This window comes from Coregonus lavaretus, assembly GCF_964263955.1.
Source record: "Coregonus lavaretus genome assembly, contig: HAP1_SCAFFOLD_3370, whole genome shotgun sequence".
In the NCBI taxonomy this organism is placed as follows: Eukaryota; Metazoa; Chordata; class Actinopteri; order Salmoniformes; family Salmonidae; genus Coregonus; species Coregonus lavaretus.
In genome coordinates, this window is record NW_028165953.1 from 14,527 (window position 1) to 33,037 (window position 18,511).

The following is an 18,511-nucleotide window of genomic DNA, read 5'->3' on the forward strand; positions in this document are numbered from 1 at the left end:
GGAAGGGAACAGAGCTGTGAAGTACACTACCTACAGGGAAGGGAACACAGCTGTGAAGTACACTACCTACAGGGAAGGGAACACAGCTGTGAAGTACACTACCTAAAGGGAAGGGAACAGAGCTGTGAAGTACACTACCTAAAGGGAAGGGAACAGAGCTGTGAAGTACACTACCTACAGGGAAGGGAACAGAGCTGTGAAGTACACTACCTACAGGGAAGGAAACAGAAATGTGAAGTACACTACCTACAGGGAAGGGAACAGAGCATGAACACCAACATGCACGCACAGTTAAATAATAACTCCTTGGTTTTACAGGGACACTGCAGCTGAGCAGTCACTCCTTCATGGCTCTGTTCTACTTGACAGCTCTGTTCTCTTCCCTGAAGCACATATGCAGATTTGGAACCAGGCTAGGGCTGTGAGGTTTTGCTGAGAAAGCGATTTCCCGGTATCCTTTGGTAATCTCGTGTTAGAGCCTCCTAACCGTATTTAATAAAGTTGAGTAAAAAATGAACATATTTGCCTTGATCTGCAGGGACCCCCCCTACCCGCCCCCCGGCCCTCAAATGCACACGGAGGGGAAAGTTACTAATCGGCTTAAGTGGCCGGCTCAATTACCCTCCTTGTTTTCACCCTGCTCTGTGACCTTTGGCTATTACTGTGGAACACATAAGCTAAGCACGTATGCATACCTACATAGACACAATTATATGTACAGATACATAAAACCACATAAACAAACATGCTTACATACAGTAGGCCTACCCACATGCACATTATGCCCACACACACAGCCTCTCCTACTAGATATTATTTGAGCTATGCCTGGGAAACAAAGCCGCTCCAAGTTGAGACTGTGGGTGTTTGTCAAAATGCATACTACCGTGCTCCGGGCATTTGGATTTAGTCCAAATCAAAGTAAGCGAAACGGAGCACGAAGGGGGTACTTCTCGATTGCATACTCCGTTTGTACATATTTTGAAGCATGCATCGATGCAAGCTTCATTGGAAAGTATTTACAGAAAGTATTTGCAAATGTATTGAAATCAATGGTGGCTATTATTATTTGAACTGAAGCAAGAGAAAATAAACTGACATCAGAATGAGATGTTGCCCATTCACATCTGATATGTTGCCTGACTACAATATTTTATTTTGATAAGTTAATAAATACATGCTGTGTTAATTTTGCCATGTTTACCTGCCTACAATACCCACTGTAGTGTACGTAGATCGCAAGCCAATAGTATGTCAATAGGGATAACTAGCTAGCTACTACTGTTAGCTAGCCAGATAGCCACAAAGTATTATTAGCTAGCTAGCTACCCACGAAGAATTTACATCTTGTCCTGGCTGGAAGAAGGTTCAGTGAATGGGTAAGTCCATCATAGTAAGTCAATAGGGCTAACTGGCCAACTAGCTAGCCACGAATAATTGGTAGCTAGCTACCCTAGAAAAATTGATATCTACCATGCATAACACTATTTGTAGGTCATTTTTGCCTGTTTAACTAGCTGGCTAGCTAGATTATTACGATTCACATATAGCTAGCTGATAATTATGAAGTAAAATGATTGCTTTGTGTATACAGCAGTGTTTCCTCTGTAAAAATGTGTAGCAGTGGGGGGAAAAGGTCGCGGAGTGGGGTTGAAGGGGGAGGGGGGAGAGGTCCCTCCTATAATTCTTATGTAGAAGTACTGAGGAGCTCAGTTCTGGTGACTTTTTAAAAGGACATTCTACTCCAAAATGAATGAAAATAAGTATGCTGACACCATCTAAAATATAATGTCCACCTCCAGAAATTAGCCCAATAACACATTGGTAAAATTATTTGTTAAAATGTTTTTAACATAATGGGCCATGTACAGTATATAGCCTACGCATGGTCCATATTATCAGATATGCTATTAGCAATAAACATGATCACCTTTAGCTCAACTGATGCAGCAAAGTGTAAATAAATAGGCTGAAGCATGGGGTTGCCTATCTGCATTTACCCTATTGGGCTAATCATTACTAATTGCGGAGTGGTAACGTGCTTAACCATGCTTCTGCTAAAAACCCTGGGTTTAAAATTGCGCAGTTTGCGCATATTTAGGAGTTGAGAAATAAATAAAGTAGGAATGGAAAGCTGGGATTCCCCTGTTTTTAACAAAAGCCATTAAAACTGCTGTTTTGTTGTGCATTGACTGCTTGTCAGAATGCATGTTTCCTTTCGTATGGCACATACAGTGCCTTGCAAAAGTATTCATCCCTCTTGGTGTTTTTCCTATTTTGTTGCATTACAACCTGTAATTTAAATGGATTTATATTTGGATTTCATGTAATAGACATACAAAAAATAGTCCAAATTGGTGAAGTGGAATGAAAAAAGTAACTTGTTTCAAAAAATTATTAAACATAAAAAACTGAAAAGTGGTGCATGCATATGTATTCACCCCCTTTGCTATGAAGCCCCTAAATAAGATCTGGTGCAACCAATTACCTTCAGAAGTCACATAATTAGTTAAATAAAGTCCACCTGTGTGCAATCTAAGTGTCACATGATCTGTCACATGATCTCAGTATATATACACCTGTTCTGAAAGGCCCCAGAGTCTGCAGCACCACCATGCAAGCTGCACCATGAAGACCAAGGAGCTCTCCAAACAGGTCAGGGACAAAGTTGTGGAGAAGTACAGATCAGGGTTGGGTTATAAAAAAATATCCAAAACTTTGAACATCTCACGGAGCACCATTAAATCCATTATAAAAAAATGGAAAGAATATGGCACCACAACATACCTGCCAAGAGAGGGCCGCCCACCAAAACTCACGGACCAGGCAAGGAGGGCATTAATCAGAGAGGCAACAAAGAGACCAAAGATAACCCTGAAGGAGCTGCAAAGCTCCACAGCGGAGATTGGAGTATCTGTCCATAGGACCACTTTAAGCCGTACACTACACAGTGGCCAGAAAAAAGCCATCGCTTAAAGAAAGAAATAAGCAAACAAGTTTGGTGTTCGCCAAAAGGCATGTGGGAGACTCCCCAAACACATGGAAGAAGGTACTCTGGTCAGATGAGACTAAAATTAAGCTTTTTGGCCATCAAGGAAAACGCTATGTCTGGCGCAAACCCAACAACTCTCATCACCCCGAGAACACCATCCACACAGTGAAGCATGGTGGTGGCAGCATCATGCTGTGGGGATGTTTTTCATCGGCAGGGACTGGGAAACTGGTCAGAATTGAAGGAATGATGGATGGCGCTAAATACAGGGAAATTCTTGAGGGAAACCTGTTTCAGTCTTCCAGAGATTTTAGACTGGGACGGAGGTTCACCTTCCAGCAGGACAATGACCCTACGCATACTGCTAAAGCAACACTCGAGTGGTTTAAGGGGAAACATTTAAATGTCTTGGAATGGCCTAGTCAAAGCCCAGACCTCAATCCAATTGAGAATATGTGGTATGACATAAAGATTGCTGTACACCAGCGGAACCTATCCAACTTGAAGGAGCTGGAGCAGTTTTGCCTTGAAGAATGGTCAAAAATCCCAGTGGCTAGATGTGCCAAGCTTATAGAGACATACCCCAAGAGACTTGCAGCTGTAATTGCTGCAAAAGGTGGCTATACAAAGTATTGACTTTGGGGGGGGGGGGTGAATAGTTATGCACGCTCAAGTTTTCTGTTTTTTTGTCTTGTTTTTTTCACCCCAAAAAATATTTTCCATCTTCAAAGTGGTAGGCATGTTGTGTAAATCAAATGATACAAACCCCACAAAAATCAATTTTAATTCCAGGTTGTAAGGCAACAAAATAGGAAAAATGCCAAGGGGGGGTGAATACTTTCGCAAGCCACTGTATAATATAATATAATAATATGCCATTTAGCAGACGCTTTTATCCAAAGCGACTTACAGTCATGCGTGCATACATTTTTTGTGTATGGGTGGTCCCGGGGATCGAACCCACTACCTTGGCGTTACAAGCGCCGTGCTCTACCAGCTGAGCTACAGAGGACCACATGTATAACATGAATGCGCCACAAGAGGAATATTTATCTAGCATAGAACACAACAACAAGCCGACTAGGTAAATAAACTATTCTACTATGGGGTTGTTAGATTTTTCTATTAATTACTTGTTTTGTTTGCAGAGGAAAAGTACACGTGGAATGTTCTAGCATCTTCAAAATGCGCCTCAGCAGAAATATTTGTTCATGTTCTATATTTTTTTTGTTGCGTGGCGGCAATGATTCTGCCGTGGCACAGCCCCACAGCAAAATGAATGCAGCGGAAACACTGGTATACAATGCATTCGGAAAGTATTCAGACCCCTTGACTTTTCCCACATTTTGTTACGTTACAGCCTTATTCTAAAATGGATTAAATAAACAAACAGTTTCCTCATCAATATACACACAATACCCCATAATGACAAAGCGAAAACAGATTATATTTTTTGTGTGCAAAAATAAAAAACAGAAATACCTTATTTACATAAGTATTCAGGCCCTTTGCTATGAGACTTGAAATTGAGCTCAGGTGCATTGATCATCCTTGAAATGTTTCTACAACTTGATTGGAGTCCACCTGTGATATATTCAGTTGATTGGACATGATTTGGAAAGGCACACACCAGTCTATATAAGGTCCCACAGTTGACAGTGCATGTCAGAGCAAAACCAAGCCATGAGGTCGAAGGAATTGTCCATACAGCTCTTCTGGGAAAGTGTACCAAAACATTTCTGCAGCATTGAAGGTCCCCAAGAACACAGTGGTCTCAATCATTATTGAATGGAAGAAGTTTGGAACCACCAAGACTCCTCCTAGAGCTGGCCGCCCGGCCAAACTGAGCAATCGGGGGGAGAAGGATCTTGGTCAGGGAGGTGACCAAGAACCCGATGGTCACTCTGACAGAGCTCCAGAGTTCCTCTGTGGAAATGGGAGAACCTTCCAGAAGGACAATCATCTCTGCAGCACTCCACCAATCAGGCGTTTATGGTAGAGGGGCCAGACGGAAGCCACTCCTCAGTAAAAGGCACATGACAGCCCGCTTGGAGTTTGCCAAAAGGCACGTAAAGGACTCTCAGACCATGAGAAACAAGATTCTCTGGTCTGATGAAACCAAGATTGAACTCTTTGGCCTGAATGCCAAGCGTTACGTCTGGAGGAAACTTGCCACCACCCTTACGGTGAAGCATGGTGGTGGCAGCATCATGCTCCATAGCGCTCAGGACCTCAGACTGGGGAAAAGGTTCACCTGCCGACAGGACAACAACCCTAAGCACACAGCCAAGATAATGCAGGAGTGGCTTCGGGACAAGTCTCTGAATGTCATTGAGTGGCCCAGCCAGAGCCCGGACTTGAACCCAATCTAACATCTCTGGAGAGACCTGAAAATAGCTGTGCAGCGACGCTCCCCATACAACCTGACAGAGCTGGAGAGGATCTGCAGAGAAGAATGGTAGAAACTCCCCAAATACAGGTGTGCCAAGCTTGTAGCATCATACCCAAGAAGACTTGAGGCTGTAATCGCTGCCAAAGGTGCTTCAACAAAGTACTGAGTAAAGGGTCTGAATACTTATGTAAATGTGATATTTCAGGGTTGTTTTTTTTTAAAAATTTGCAAAAAATTCTAAAAACCTGTTTTTGCTTTGTCATTATGGGGTATTGTGTGTAGATTGATGAGGACATTATTATTATTTTAATCCATTTTGGAATAAGGCTGTAACGTAACAACATTTGGAAAAAGTCAAGGGGTCTGAATACTTTCCGAATGCACTGTATCTGGTTTTGTCGCTCTTGTTGCCATTAACCTCGCTGGAAGAAGGTTCCGTGAATGGGGAGGTGCAGCGGGAGGTAATACAGTAGGGGGAATGCGAGTGCTTCTGAAATGTAATGTTTTATGCATTCTCCACACTCTCGTCCTCACAAGAACGTACTCAAGAGAACGTCCTCTGAGAATGCACTCAAAGCATGAGAATGTGGAGTGTTTTTCCAGTCACACATACAGTGAGGGAAAAAAGTATTTGATCCCCTGCTGATATTGTACGTTTGCCCACTGACAAATACATGATCAGTCTATAATTTTAATGGTAGGTTTATTTGAACAGTGAGAGACAGAATAACAACAAAAAAATCCAGAAAAACACATGTCAAAAATTTTATAAATTGATTTGCATTTTAATGAGGGAAATAAGTATTTGACCCCTCTGCAAAACATTACTTAGTACTTGGTAGCAAAACCCTTGTTGGTCAGACGTTTCTTGTAATTGGCCACCAGGTTTGCACACATCTCAGGAGGGATTTTGTCCCACTCCTCTTTTGCAGATCTTCTCCAAGTCATTAAGGTTTCGAGGCTGACGTTTGGCAACTTGAACCTTCAGCTCCCTCCACAGATTTTCTATGGGATTAATGTCTGGAGACTGGCTAGGCCACTCCAGGACCTTAATGTGCTTCTTCTTGAGCCACACCTTTGTTGCCTTGGCCGTGTGTTTTGGGTCATAGTCATGCTGGAATACCCATCCACGACCCATTTTCAATGCCCTGGCTGAGGGAAGGAGGTTCTCACCCAAGATTTGACGGTACATGGCCTCGTCCATCGTCCCTTTGATGCGGTGAAATTGTCCTGTCCCCTTAGCAGAAAAACACCCCCAAAGCATAATGTTTCCACCTCCATGTTTGACGGTGGGGATGGTGTTCTTGGGGTCATAGGCAGCATTCCTCCTCCTCCAAACACGGCGAGTTGAGTTGATGCCAAAGAGCTCCATTTTGGTCTCATCTGACCACAACACTTTCACCCAGTTCTCCTCTGAATCATTCAGATGTTCATTGGCAAACTTCAGACGGGCCTGTATATGTGCTTTCTTGAGCAGGGGGACCTTGCGGGCGCTGCAGGATTTCAGTCCTTCACGGCGTAGTGTGTTACCAATTGTTTTCTTGGTGACCATGGTCCCAGCTGCCTTGAGATCATTGACAAGATCCTCCCGTGTAGTTCTGGGCTGATTCCTCACCATTCTCATGATCATTGCAATTCCACGAGGTGAGATCTTGCATGGAGCCCCAGGCCGAGGGAGATTGACAGGTCTTTAGTGTTTCTTCCATTTGCGAATAATCGCACCAACTGCTGTCACCTTCTCACCAAGCTGCTTGGCGATGGTCTTGTAGCCCATTCCAGCCTTGTGTAGGTCTACAATCTTGTCCATGACATCCTTGGAGAGCTCTTTGGTCTTGGCCATGGTGGAGAGTTTGGAATCTGATTGATTGATTGCTTCTGCGGACAGGTGTCTTTTGTACAGGTAACAAACTGAGATTAGGAGCACTCCCTTTAAGAGTGTGCTCCTAATCTCAGCTCGTTACCTGTATAAAAGACACCTGGGAGCCAGAAATCTTTCTGATTGAGAGGGGGTCAAATACTTATTTCCCTCATTAAAATGCAAATAAATTTATAACATTTTTGACATGCGTTTTTCAGGATTTGTTTGTTGTTATTCTGTCTCTCACTGTTCAAATAAACCTACCATTAAAATTTTAGACTGATAATGTCTTTGTCAGTGGGCAAACGTACAAAATCAGCAGGGGATCAAATACTTTTTTCCCTCACTGTATTAGTTGATTTTACATGTGTGCTTATAAGTGTGTCTGATTATATTTGTCAGTCTAGACATTATGATCTGTACTAAAGCTGCTTTGGGGTCAGAGGGCAAAGTGGAGAATGGACAAAGCTCTAAAGCTACACTCACAAGAACACAGAGATTCCATTCTTGTTAATGTAGCTACATGTTTTGTTTTTATACTGTTTGGACCAAAAATACTTTTCTATGCTGAAAAAACCCTGTATCTTACCTTAACTTAAGCTAAGCAAAGCACGAGACATATCCTTACACCCACACACACACACACACACACACACACACACACACACATACACACACACACACACACACACACACACGTTCACTGACCTTGCCTGTGCCTTTGACTCCCTTCCAGATGCAGAAGTAAACAATAACCCAGGTGGCGATCAGACAGAGGACCATGTGAGAGCTGATGTCACCAGGCTCATCCAGACCACCAGAGAGACGCAGCACCTTACGCCTGACACACACAGAGAGAGAGAAAGAGAGAGAGAGAGAGAGAGGGAGAGAGAGAGAAAGGTCAGATGAAAAGAATGGACAGATAGACAACCAATAACCTATGGTTAGGTAGTCAGCCCTATGACCAACCCAACACAACAGACCACAGATCACTTACTCCCAGAACTCAATGACTGGCGAGCGCATGCCCTCTGGTTCCACGCAGCTGCCGTTGAAGAGGAGCAGAGTAGAGGATGAGAGGTTGAGTGGGGAGGATACCATGGACGAGAGGAGGGAGGTGGGGTTAGAGGGATCGGGGGTGGAGGAGAGGAGAGGCAGGGCGCTGCGGTTGTGGCAAGCCCGGCGGAAGTTTTCGGTGCAGTTGAGGGTGTTCCAGGGGTGTCCGCAGGTAGCCCAGGGTAACGGGTTGGTGAAGGAGTGAAGCAGGAAGTACAGGCCCCACACCAGGATCATAATGTAGTAGGTGTTACAGAAGAACACTATCACCATGGAGGCCAGGCCAAGACCTGGGGAGAGAGAGAGAGAGAGAGAGAGAGGGGGAATGAGAATGAGTGGAGGATGGGGGGATGTACAGTGGATAACATAAGGACAAACATTTAGAGGAAGGATATGTGAGTCAGAAAAATGGAGGGGTTGGCGAACAAAAAAAGAAAAAACCTCATTCAGAAAAATGAATTGCATCTCCATTAAACAACATCTATGAAGATCAAGTTCCAAAATTCAAATACTGTGTGCCAGCATTAATAAGGTAAGGGTACCGCTTTGTGGCACCTATGCTGCCTAGGGGAAAAGCTGTCAGGAAAATAGTTCTCTTCACAAGATTTAAATAATGAAATAATGAAATTGATTTGAAATTGATTTTAATTAAACCTTTACTTTACCAGGCAGGTCAATGAAGAACAGATGCTTATTTACAATAACCAAAGGCTTTTGTGAATATAAACTCAGTGGCCAGTTTATTAGGTACACCCATCTAGCATTGGGTCAGACCCCCCTTTGCCTCCAGAACAGCCTGAATTATTCGGGGCATGGAAACGTTGCTCAATTGGTATCAAGGGACCTAACGTGTGCCAGGAAAACATTCCCCACACCATTACACCACCGTCACCAGCATGTACCGTTGACACCAGGCTGGATGGGGCCATGGACTCATGCTGCTTATGCCAAATCCTGACTCTGCCATCAGCATGACGCAACAGGACCCGGGATTCGTTGGACCAGGCAATGTTTTTCCACGCCTCAATTTTCCAGTGTTGGTGATCGCGTGCCCACTGGAGCCGCTTCTTCTTGTTTTTAGTTGATAGGAGTGAAATCTGGTGTGGTCGTCTGCTGCAATAGCCCATCCGTGACAAGGACTGACAAGTTGTGCGTTCCAAGATGTGGTTCTGCACACCACTGTTGTACTGCGCCATTATTTGCCTGTTTGTGGCCGGCCTGTTAGCTTGCACGATTCTTGCCATTCTCCTTCAATTTCTCATCAACTAGTTGTTTTCGCCCACAGTACTGCCGCCTGCTGGATGTTTTTTGTTTATCGCACCATTCTCGGGAAACCTTAGACACTGTCGTGCGTGAAAAGCTCAGGAGGCCAGACGTTTCTGAGATACTGGAACCGGTGCGCCTGGCACCGACGATCATACCACGCACAAAGTCATTTAGGTCATTCGTTTTGACCATTCTAACGTTCAATCGAACAGTAACTGAATGCCTTGATGCCCGTCTGCCTGCTTTATATAACAAGCCACGGTCACGTGACTCAATGTCTGTAGGAGTGAACCATTTTCGTGAACTGGCCACTGAGTGTAGGTTGGAAGTTGATGATGATGCCATGATGTGACAGAGGAGCTGGACTGCAAGTTCTAACAGAATCAACATATTCACAACAGCTCTTATGTCAAAATTTCATTAATCAAGTCTTGTTGCGAGAAAACTGTTGTTCTGACAGTTGTTTCAGTTACATAATGGCAACATCTATGACTAAATTTGTGGTTTGAACAACCAAATGCTAGCCTATATTATAGGGGGACGAGAAAGGATGTGTGAGAAAGAGGGGTTGCAGAATAAAACAAGAAAAAACCTCCCTCAGAAACATTTATTCACTCTCCATTAATGTAATAAACACACACATTCACATTACAGTACCTTTAAAGAGAGGGGCAATGTTCCATGCAGAGACCCCTCCTTGCTTCATGAACTGACCAAGAGCGATTTCCAGGAAGAACACGGGAATACCTCCGATGAACACAATAATCATGTAGGGGATCAGGAACACGCCTACAACACGCAACACACACACATTAGCAACACAACTCCACACGCTACACAACACATAGGCTATATTTCACTAACATACAACCCAACACAACCTCTATTATGTGACAAATCTAGCAAATATAGGCTTAGTGCATACTTGTATATCTAGTGTTCAACTTGTTGTGGACAGATACAAGTCTCTCAATAACAGATTTATATTTCTACATGCTCATGAGAGAGAGAGCGAGAGAGACTAAGAGAGGGAGGGAGAGAGAAAGCGAGACGTATCGCAAGCTGAAGAACTAGAGCTGGCATTTAGGCTAAAACGTATCTAGCATAATGTTATTGCATTGCAGTGACAAGGGAGGAGAGAAGGAAGGCCAGATTGAGTGAGTGAGAGAAAGAGAGAGAGAGCGGGAGGAGGGGAGGAGGAGAGGAGGGTAGACAAGGCCATAGATAAAGAGGAGGTGTATTGAGAGGGAGAGGGAGATAATTCCTTTAGTGTTTGGGCATGAGTGCCTGGCATTGTCTTTTGGAGAGAGAGAAAGATAGAAAGTAGGTTGGATAAGGAGAGAGAATGAAAGAGAATGAGAAAGAGACAGCCAGTAAAAGTGAAAGTACACTAGGAGGGATTCTTGCTTGTAAAATATAACCTTCCTATATGTCCCTTTTACAGTATAACTGACTCAAAAGCTTGAGGTGAAATGAAAATGTCACCTTTGGATGCATACATACATTACATGACCAAAAGTATGTGGACACCGGCTCGCCGAATATCTCATTCCAAAATCATGGGCATTAATATGGAGTTGGTCCCCCCCAGCCTCCACTCTTCTGGGAAGGCTTTCCATTAGATGTTGGAACATTGCTGTGGGGACTTGCTTCCGTTCAGCCACAAGAGCATTAGTGAGGTCGGGCACTGATGTTGAGCAATTAGGCCTGGCTCGCAGTCGGCGTTCCAATTCATCCCAAAGGTGTTCGATAGGGTTGCGGTCAGGGCTCTGTGCAGGCCAGTCAAGTTCTTCTACACTGATCTCGACAAACCATTTCTGTATGGACCTCACTTTGTGCACGGGGGCATTGTCATGCTGAAACAGGAAAGGGCCTTCCCTAAACGGTTGCCACAAAGTTGGAAGCACAGAATCGTCTCGAATGTCATTGTATGCTGCAGCATTAAGATTTCCCTTCATTGGAACTAAGGGGCCTAGCCCGAACCATGAAAAACAGCCCCAGACCATTATTCCTCCTCCACCAAAATGTACAGTTGGCACAATTCATTGGGCCAGATAGCGTTCTCCTGGCATCCGCTAAACCCAGAGTTGTCCATCGTACTGCCAGATGGTGAAGCGTGATTCATCACTCCAGAGAACGCGTTTCCACTGCTCCAAAATGTATGCACTCACTAATTGTAAGTCACTCTGGATAAGAGCGTCTGCTAAATGACTAAAATGTAAACAAATTATCCAGAGTCCAATGGCGGCGAGCTTTACACCACTCCAGCCGACGCTTGGCATTGCACATGGTGATATTAGGGTTGTGTGCGGCTGCTCGGCCATGGAAACCCATTTCATGAAGCTCCCGGCGAACAGTTCTTGTGCTGACGTTGCTTCCAGAGGCAGTTTGGAACTCGGTAGTGAGTGTTGCAACCGAGGACAGATTAAAATTATTAAATATGATTTTGATTGTTTTTTACCCCCTTTTTCTCCCCAATTTCGTGATATCCAATTGCGATCCAATTACGATCTTATCTCATCGCTGCAACTCTCTAACGGGCTTGGGAAAGGCGAAGGTCGAGTAATTTGTCCTCCGAAACATGACCCGCCAAACTGCGCTTCTTAACACTCGCCCGCTTAACCTGGAAGCCAGCCGCATCAATGTGTTGGAGGAAACACTGTTCAACTGACGACCGAAGTCAGCCTGCAGGTGCCTGTCCCGCCACAAGGAGTCGCTAGAGCGCGATGAGCCAAGTAAAGCCCCCCCGGCCAAACCATCCCCTAACCCGGACGACGCTGGGCCAATTGTGCTCCGCCCTATGGGACTCCCGGTCACGGCCGGTTGTGACACAGCCTGGGATCGAACCCGGGTCTGTAGTGACGCCTTCAGCACTCGGCAGTCCCGTTCTGTGAGCTTCTGTGGCCTACCACTTCGTGGCTGTGCCGTTGTTGCTCCTAGATGTTTCCACTTCACAATAACAGCACTTACAGTTGACCGGGGCAGCTGACCAGGGCAGCAGCGCAGAAATTTGACAAGCTGACTTGTTGGAAAGGTGACATCCTATGACACTGCCACATTGAAAGTCTGTGAGCTCTTCAGTAAGGCCATTCTACTGCCAATGTTTGTCTATGGAGATTGCATGGCTGTGTGCTCAATTTTATACACCTTTCAGCAACTGGTGTGGCTGAAATAGCCGAATACACTCATTTGAAGGGGTGTCCACATACGTTTGTATATATAATGTATTTTACTTGGGATACTTTTATCTGAGATAATTTTATTTGGCAAACACATAAAGCAGAAATAGATCATCAAATAGAACAGAGCAAAGCTGACAACAACAAAGGAGAAGGTCAACAGCTACATCATAAATCAATTTGTTTTTAATCTGATGCGCTAGTTTTTACTGCCACTGCAGCTTCCTAACATGCCTTAGCAACAAAACACCTCTAAAACTGGAAGTACAGCGACAAAACAAACACAACATTCATCCAAACCCCCCACCCCAGAGATATTGGTATGTCCGGTATGATGAAACTATATACAGAGGACCATACCAATACTTAGAAGGAAGGGAGTCACATGAGAATGACACAGGGAGGAGACTGGCTGTTCAGATGTGGAGAAAAAAAAGAGAGGTATCATAACAGGAGAATGTAAGAAGGAAAGATGGACCGGAAAATTGGATGATAAGGTGATAAAGAAGAGGAGAAAATAGAGATCTGAGACATGAAAACACAATGATCTCATCTGGTGATAGGGACATTCTGATTCTCTCCCTCTCCGTCTCCCTCCTTCTCCCCGTCTCATTCACTGAGATCAGACAGCCGAAGCCATATAAGGAAGAGTTCAGAGAGAGAGAGAGAGAGAGAGAGAGAGAGAGAGGAGGGGGGGAGTGGGATAAGGAGAGAACGAGAGCGAGAGCGAGAGAGAGAGCGAGAGCGAGAGCGAGAGCGAGAGAGAGAGAGAGAGAGAGAGAGAGAGAGATTAGGAAGACTGAATGGATTAAAGAGGTTTGGAAAGACAAAAAAGAAAGAATGAAAAATAATAATGATTTTCCCTAAGCCACTACTGTATTAGACTCTCCATCATCATTTCACACATTAACTTCTCTCAAAGTATAGACTAGACTAAATATAGGACAACAGGGTTCAATATAAAAACAACAATCCCCTTCAAATTAATTGCCTCTATCTGTCCTCCACTTTAGTCAGTCAAATATCCGTCGGTGGGTGTTTGTTTGAGTAAAGAGAACAGGTCTGAGAGCCTGTGAGTGCCCAGTACTCAGTCTTATCTGATGCCGATGTTGTGTTACGAGACGTCCCCTGGCCTGGGTTGGTCAAGGACACCAAACGTGGCGTCGCAGTGGCACTGCTGACACAGAGGGAAGGACGGGCACAGGACGCTTATTGTGTGACATGCATCCATATGTCCCTTACTATCAGGGGAGGAGAGGAGAAAGCACCTTTGTGTGCAGGGTGCAGGGGGGGGGGGGGTTGACTGTGTGAGGCAGGCCATTGTTAAACGATATGAGAAGGTGGGTATCATAGTCAGGGGTCACAAGACAGAAGAGGGAGAGAGAGAGAGAGAGAGAGAGAGAGAGAGAGAGAGAGAGAGAGAGAGAGAGAGAGAGAGAGAGAGAGAGAGAGAAAAAAACACTCACTTTTATTCAAACATCTCATAAAAGTAGGAGGGACAGAGAGATAAGAAATAAAGAGCAAAGGTGGAAAGGACAGGTTACAGTAGCAAGAGAATGAGAGAAAGGAGGGGAGTGTGCTCAAGTGTCACCATATGAGGGGCATGGCTATTACGGCTACGTGCGTACACTCATGCAAGCCCTGCTTGGTCTCCCTCTATCTCTTCTCTCCTCCCTCCCTCCCTCTCTCTTTCTCTTTCCTCCCTCTTTCTCTTTACTCCCTCTTTCTCTTTACTTCAAATTGCCTTTCCGTCATATCAGTCCAACTGTTTGTTTTGCATATTAAATAATTGGGGTGTCATTATGTAGGAGTTTGTGACTGTGTCAGTGAGGGTGTGTGCATATGCTGAGTGCAAGTCTGTTTCAGTGTGTTTAATTAAGTCTGAGTATGTCTGTGTGTGCTGTGCATATGCTGAAGATGTGTGTGAGTATACTGTTTGTTGGTTTGTTTTTGTGTGTGTATATACATTGTGTGTGTGTGTGAGCTCACCTCCACCGTTCTTGTAGCAGAGGTAAGGGAAGCGCCACACGTTGCCCAGCCCCACAGCGAAGCCCACACAGGACATGATGAAGTCCATCTGTCTGGTCCAGGTCTCTCTCTCCACATATGGTACTGCTGTAGCCTGGACCTGAGGCTGTGTTTGGGTCTGTCCTCCCCCTCCCTCACACCCCCCTGACCCCGCCCCAACCCCAGGCACAGGGACTAGGGGGCGAGCCACACCACCCTCCTCCTCTGATGGAATCCCTGCTTCCATCTGGGAGAGCCGCACATCACCTGGGAGAGAGAGGGGGGGATGGTATGGAGGAAGAGTGGAGAGAGCAAGAAAGAAAGAGAGGGGTTAAAAGCCATTAGCTTGCCTTGTAAATCAACCAACCTTTTACAGCCACATAAACATAAAGGTCCACCAATCAACAAAATTACATAATCAATCATTGGAGTCACAAACTCGCAAAGCTGCAGTGAGTCACAGTGAGTGCCAAAAAGCCCCCCCCCCCCCATCATTAAGATGGAGTGACTATAAGCATGGTGGAAACTTGTAGTTATATGTATGGTAGGCTATGTCTACTGCCTCTATATTTCTAAAAGAGCTGAGTGACAAAGCAGAACATTGTTAGTCCTATTACACAACAATATGAAATATTTATTAAATCCTCTCTAAGCCTATGACCTCCAGACAGTGCAGTTCTTCAGTCAGCAGTCTAAGCTTAGGCCTACATTTACCACCTGCTGTAAAAGCGGGCAGTACTCCTACTGTAATGTACACTCTTAGAAAAAAGGGTTCCAAAGGGGTTCTGCGGCTCTCCCCATAGGAGAACCCTTTTTGGTTCCATGTAGAACCCTTTTTGGTTCCAGGTAGAACTCTTTTGGGTTCCATGTAGAACCCTCCGAGGAAAGGGTATTACATAGAACCCAAAAGGGTTCTACCTGGAACCAAAAGGGGTTCTTCAAAGGGTTATCCTATGGGGACAGCTGAAGAACCCTTTCTGGTTCTAGATAGCAAAATTTTTCTAAGAGTGTAGGGTTGTAGGGTAGCTAGGCTCTGACTACTGGAAATGCAATTGGCTTTAATGGTCAAGATGCCTTTCTTGCATCTTCTCTCCCTCTTTATTTTTCCCTCCTTCTCAATTCAAATCAATGAGCTATTGACAAGTAAGCAAATCTTACAATTAATGCTCCCCCTCTCTTCTACCCTTTCTCTCCTACCCTCTCTCTCAGACCCTCTCCTACCCTCTCTCTCCTACCCTTTCTCTCCTACCCTCTCTCTCAGACCCTCTCCTACCCTTTCTCTCCTACCCTCTCTCTCAGACCCTCTCCTACCCATTCTCTCCTACCCTCTCTCTCAGACCCTCTCCTACCCTCTCTCTCAGACCCTCTCCTACCCTCTCTCTCAGACCCTCTCCTACCCTCTCTCTGTCTCTCCTACCCTCTCTTTCCTACTCTCTCTCTCTCTTCCCAATTCCCAAACACTGAGTTGTGTGCTGCGGTACTACAATATTCCAGCCCGAGGTGTCTGTTTCACCACTGACTAAAACAAAGCTTTCATTTCCTTTCGCTCTGTCTTTCTCTTTCTTCCTCTCAAACAAACCAATTGTTCTGACAGTTCATTACTGTGCGCCTTCTATGATATCGATGTCAGCCGCTCTGATCCGGATGCACATTAGGAAAGCAGTTTTTTCCAGATCAGAGCAGTTAGAGGGAGTGTATGAGCGGGAGAGGGAGAGCAGGAGAGAGAGAGAATCTGATACTAATAGAATAGAATATGCTTTGATATCCGCTTTCACAGACATAGCAAGTCTGGCATGAGAGGTGGGTTGGTTTGCTATAATCCTTAGTTGGCCTATTCACTGGAGCATACTCAACCCATCAGACAGTGACTGATGGTTCTGACAGAAAGCTAGCCTGCCCTACACAATGCAGGTTTGTGTGATCGATGTAGTGTTATTAAGGTGGAACAGTTGGAGTGGATCTTGAACCAGCAAGCAAAACTGCTAACAGAGGTCCAGACCTCTTGGCAAAGTTGTAGAACACTCACATACAGGGAGGCTACACTTGGTTCCTGTCTAACCAGGAATCTAAACTTTAGCCTTGGCATTAGTTAGGTGTCACTGTGACCCCTGCGAACACAATCACAGATGAATGGAGCATGGTACAGCTTCTGGGCTGCAACAAGAATCTAATGTGTGAACAGGATTGGCACCTGCCTTTTTGAGTTTTCAACAGGTGCACACTACAGTATAGTCCAGTTAAATCAAGAGGGCTTGGCTTGACGATCATGCTGCATCACATATTTGTGAGGGATGTGTCGCTAATTTGGGATACCATACCTGGATAGCCTAATCATCTGACAGGTAGGTAGATGTTAGCTGGGTAACTCTAGTGTAACGTTAAGGTAGCAAAACCAGCAAGTGAGGTCTCTTGAACTCAGTCTTAAGTGACAGGTGAACTACCTATAACAGTAACATGTAATATGTCCATACTTAGCTAGTTAGATGTGCATCCGAGATGCACAGTAGTAACGTTAGTGCCTATATCTAGTTAGCTATTATGTAGTAAAAACAAAACACCTGCTGTTGAAGCTAACGTTAGAGCCTAACTAAACTTAGCTATAGCTAGCTAGCTGGGGTCTTTGACATCTGCCTTGCTGCTTTGAATTCATTGAAGTCATAGCTATCGTTACAATATAACAATGCAACAACAATAATAATAATGTTATTACCATTGTTATTGTAATACTTGTTATTTAAAAAAATTACACTCACCTGGGGAGTTCTCTTCCACTTCTGGCGACATGTTGATTGATTAGGTTTAAATAACCCGGGTAGGTGGGTAGAGCCAAGTGCAGCTAGCTAGCAGCTAGTGACGCTATCAAGATACTCAGTGCGTCTCAGAGAGAGGAGAGAGAGAGAGAGGGAGAGAGAGAGAGAGAGAGACTATGCAGTTCTCCAGTTATTTCCTTGGTTGATTTTTCGTCTTCTTGTTATCAAAAAATATGTATATTTTTTAATTTATCATAACGAGTTGGTGCCCTTCAACAAGAAATTGAATATTTACAAAGCGTCGCGTCAGACGTTGGGGAGAGGGAATTCAAAAGCAGTCGACGAAGCACTTGAAGGATAGCCTGAAGAATCTCATGGATGACAGTAAATGAAAATGATAGCTAGCTAGCTAGCTAGTAAATCGAGAGGTTTAGGTCGCTATTTGTATCGTTTAGTCAGAGGTCCAATTACCTAGCTAGCTACGTGATGTTGTATGCTGGGTAGGTCCTTCACCCCGCTCTGATGAGACGAAGAATGTGATGTGAGCGGTTCCTGGCTCGGTTGGTCTATCGGTTGGCAGCCCCCTCCTCCTCGCGCACGACCCTGCGACGCAATTGGCTAATCTGTGCAGTGCGCGTTCTACACTGCGTAGCAAAACCAGCACCATCACCAAGCCGCTTTTTATCATTCATACATTTGCACGACTCACAGGATAATAAATAAATAATCAAATATCGGATAGTCTACTGAAGTGGGAAATCATTCTGTTTACATGGATAATCATGTGAGCAACCGCACACACTGTCGTATCACCCCCCCCCCCCCCCCCCCCAATGCTTACTGGATGAAAATAACATCATTTTGGCTGTAATGATCTCTAAAATTCAACGCATTAGCTAGTCACACTGTTGACATAGTAACGGACGCTAATCGAATCCTATTGTGGCCCATGGGGGACACGAATTGACAGGCAGACAGGACAGTAGGGGAGACCGGGGTTGGTTGTCACAC

General features: G+C 44.7%; 1 protein-coding gene across 1 annotated transcript in view; it reads right to left on the reverse strand.

The window, feature by feature from the left end:
• The window catches only part of LOC311115259 (sodium- and chloride-dependent creatine transporter 1-like), a gene marked incomplete at both ends in the record, with an annotated part of 32,052 nt that extends 14,518 nt beyond the window's left edge, over positions 1–17,534 (reverse strand). The window contains 5 exons of the mRNA XM_084190453.1: positions 7,947–8,083; positions 8,240–8,588; positions 10,222–10,353; positions 14,733–15,017; positions 17,504–17,534. Of these exons, the coding sequence (XP_084046579.1) occupies positions 7,947–8,083; positions 8,240–8,588; positions 10,222–10,353; positions 14,733–15,017; positions 17,504–17,534 (934 nt within the window). The remainder of the gene's footprint in view (positions 1–7,946; positions 8,084–8,239; positions 8,589–10,221; positions 10,354–14,732; positions 15,018–17,503) is intronic.
• Between the last annotated feature and the right edge of the window lie 977 nt (positions 17,535–18,511).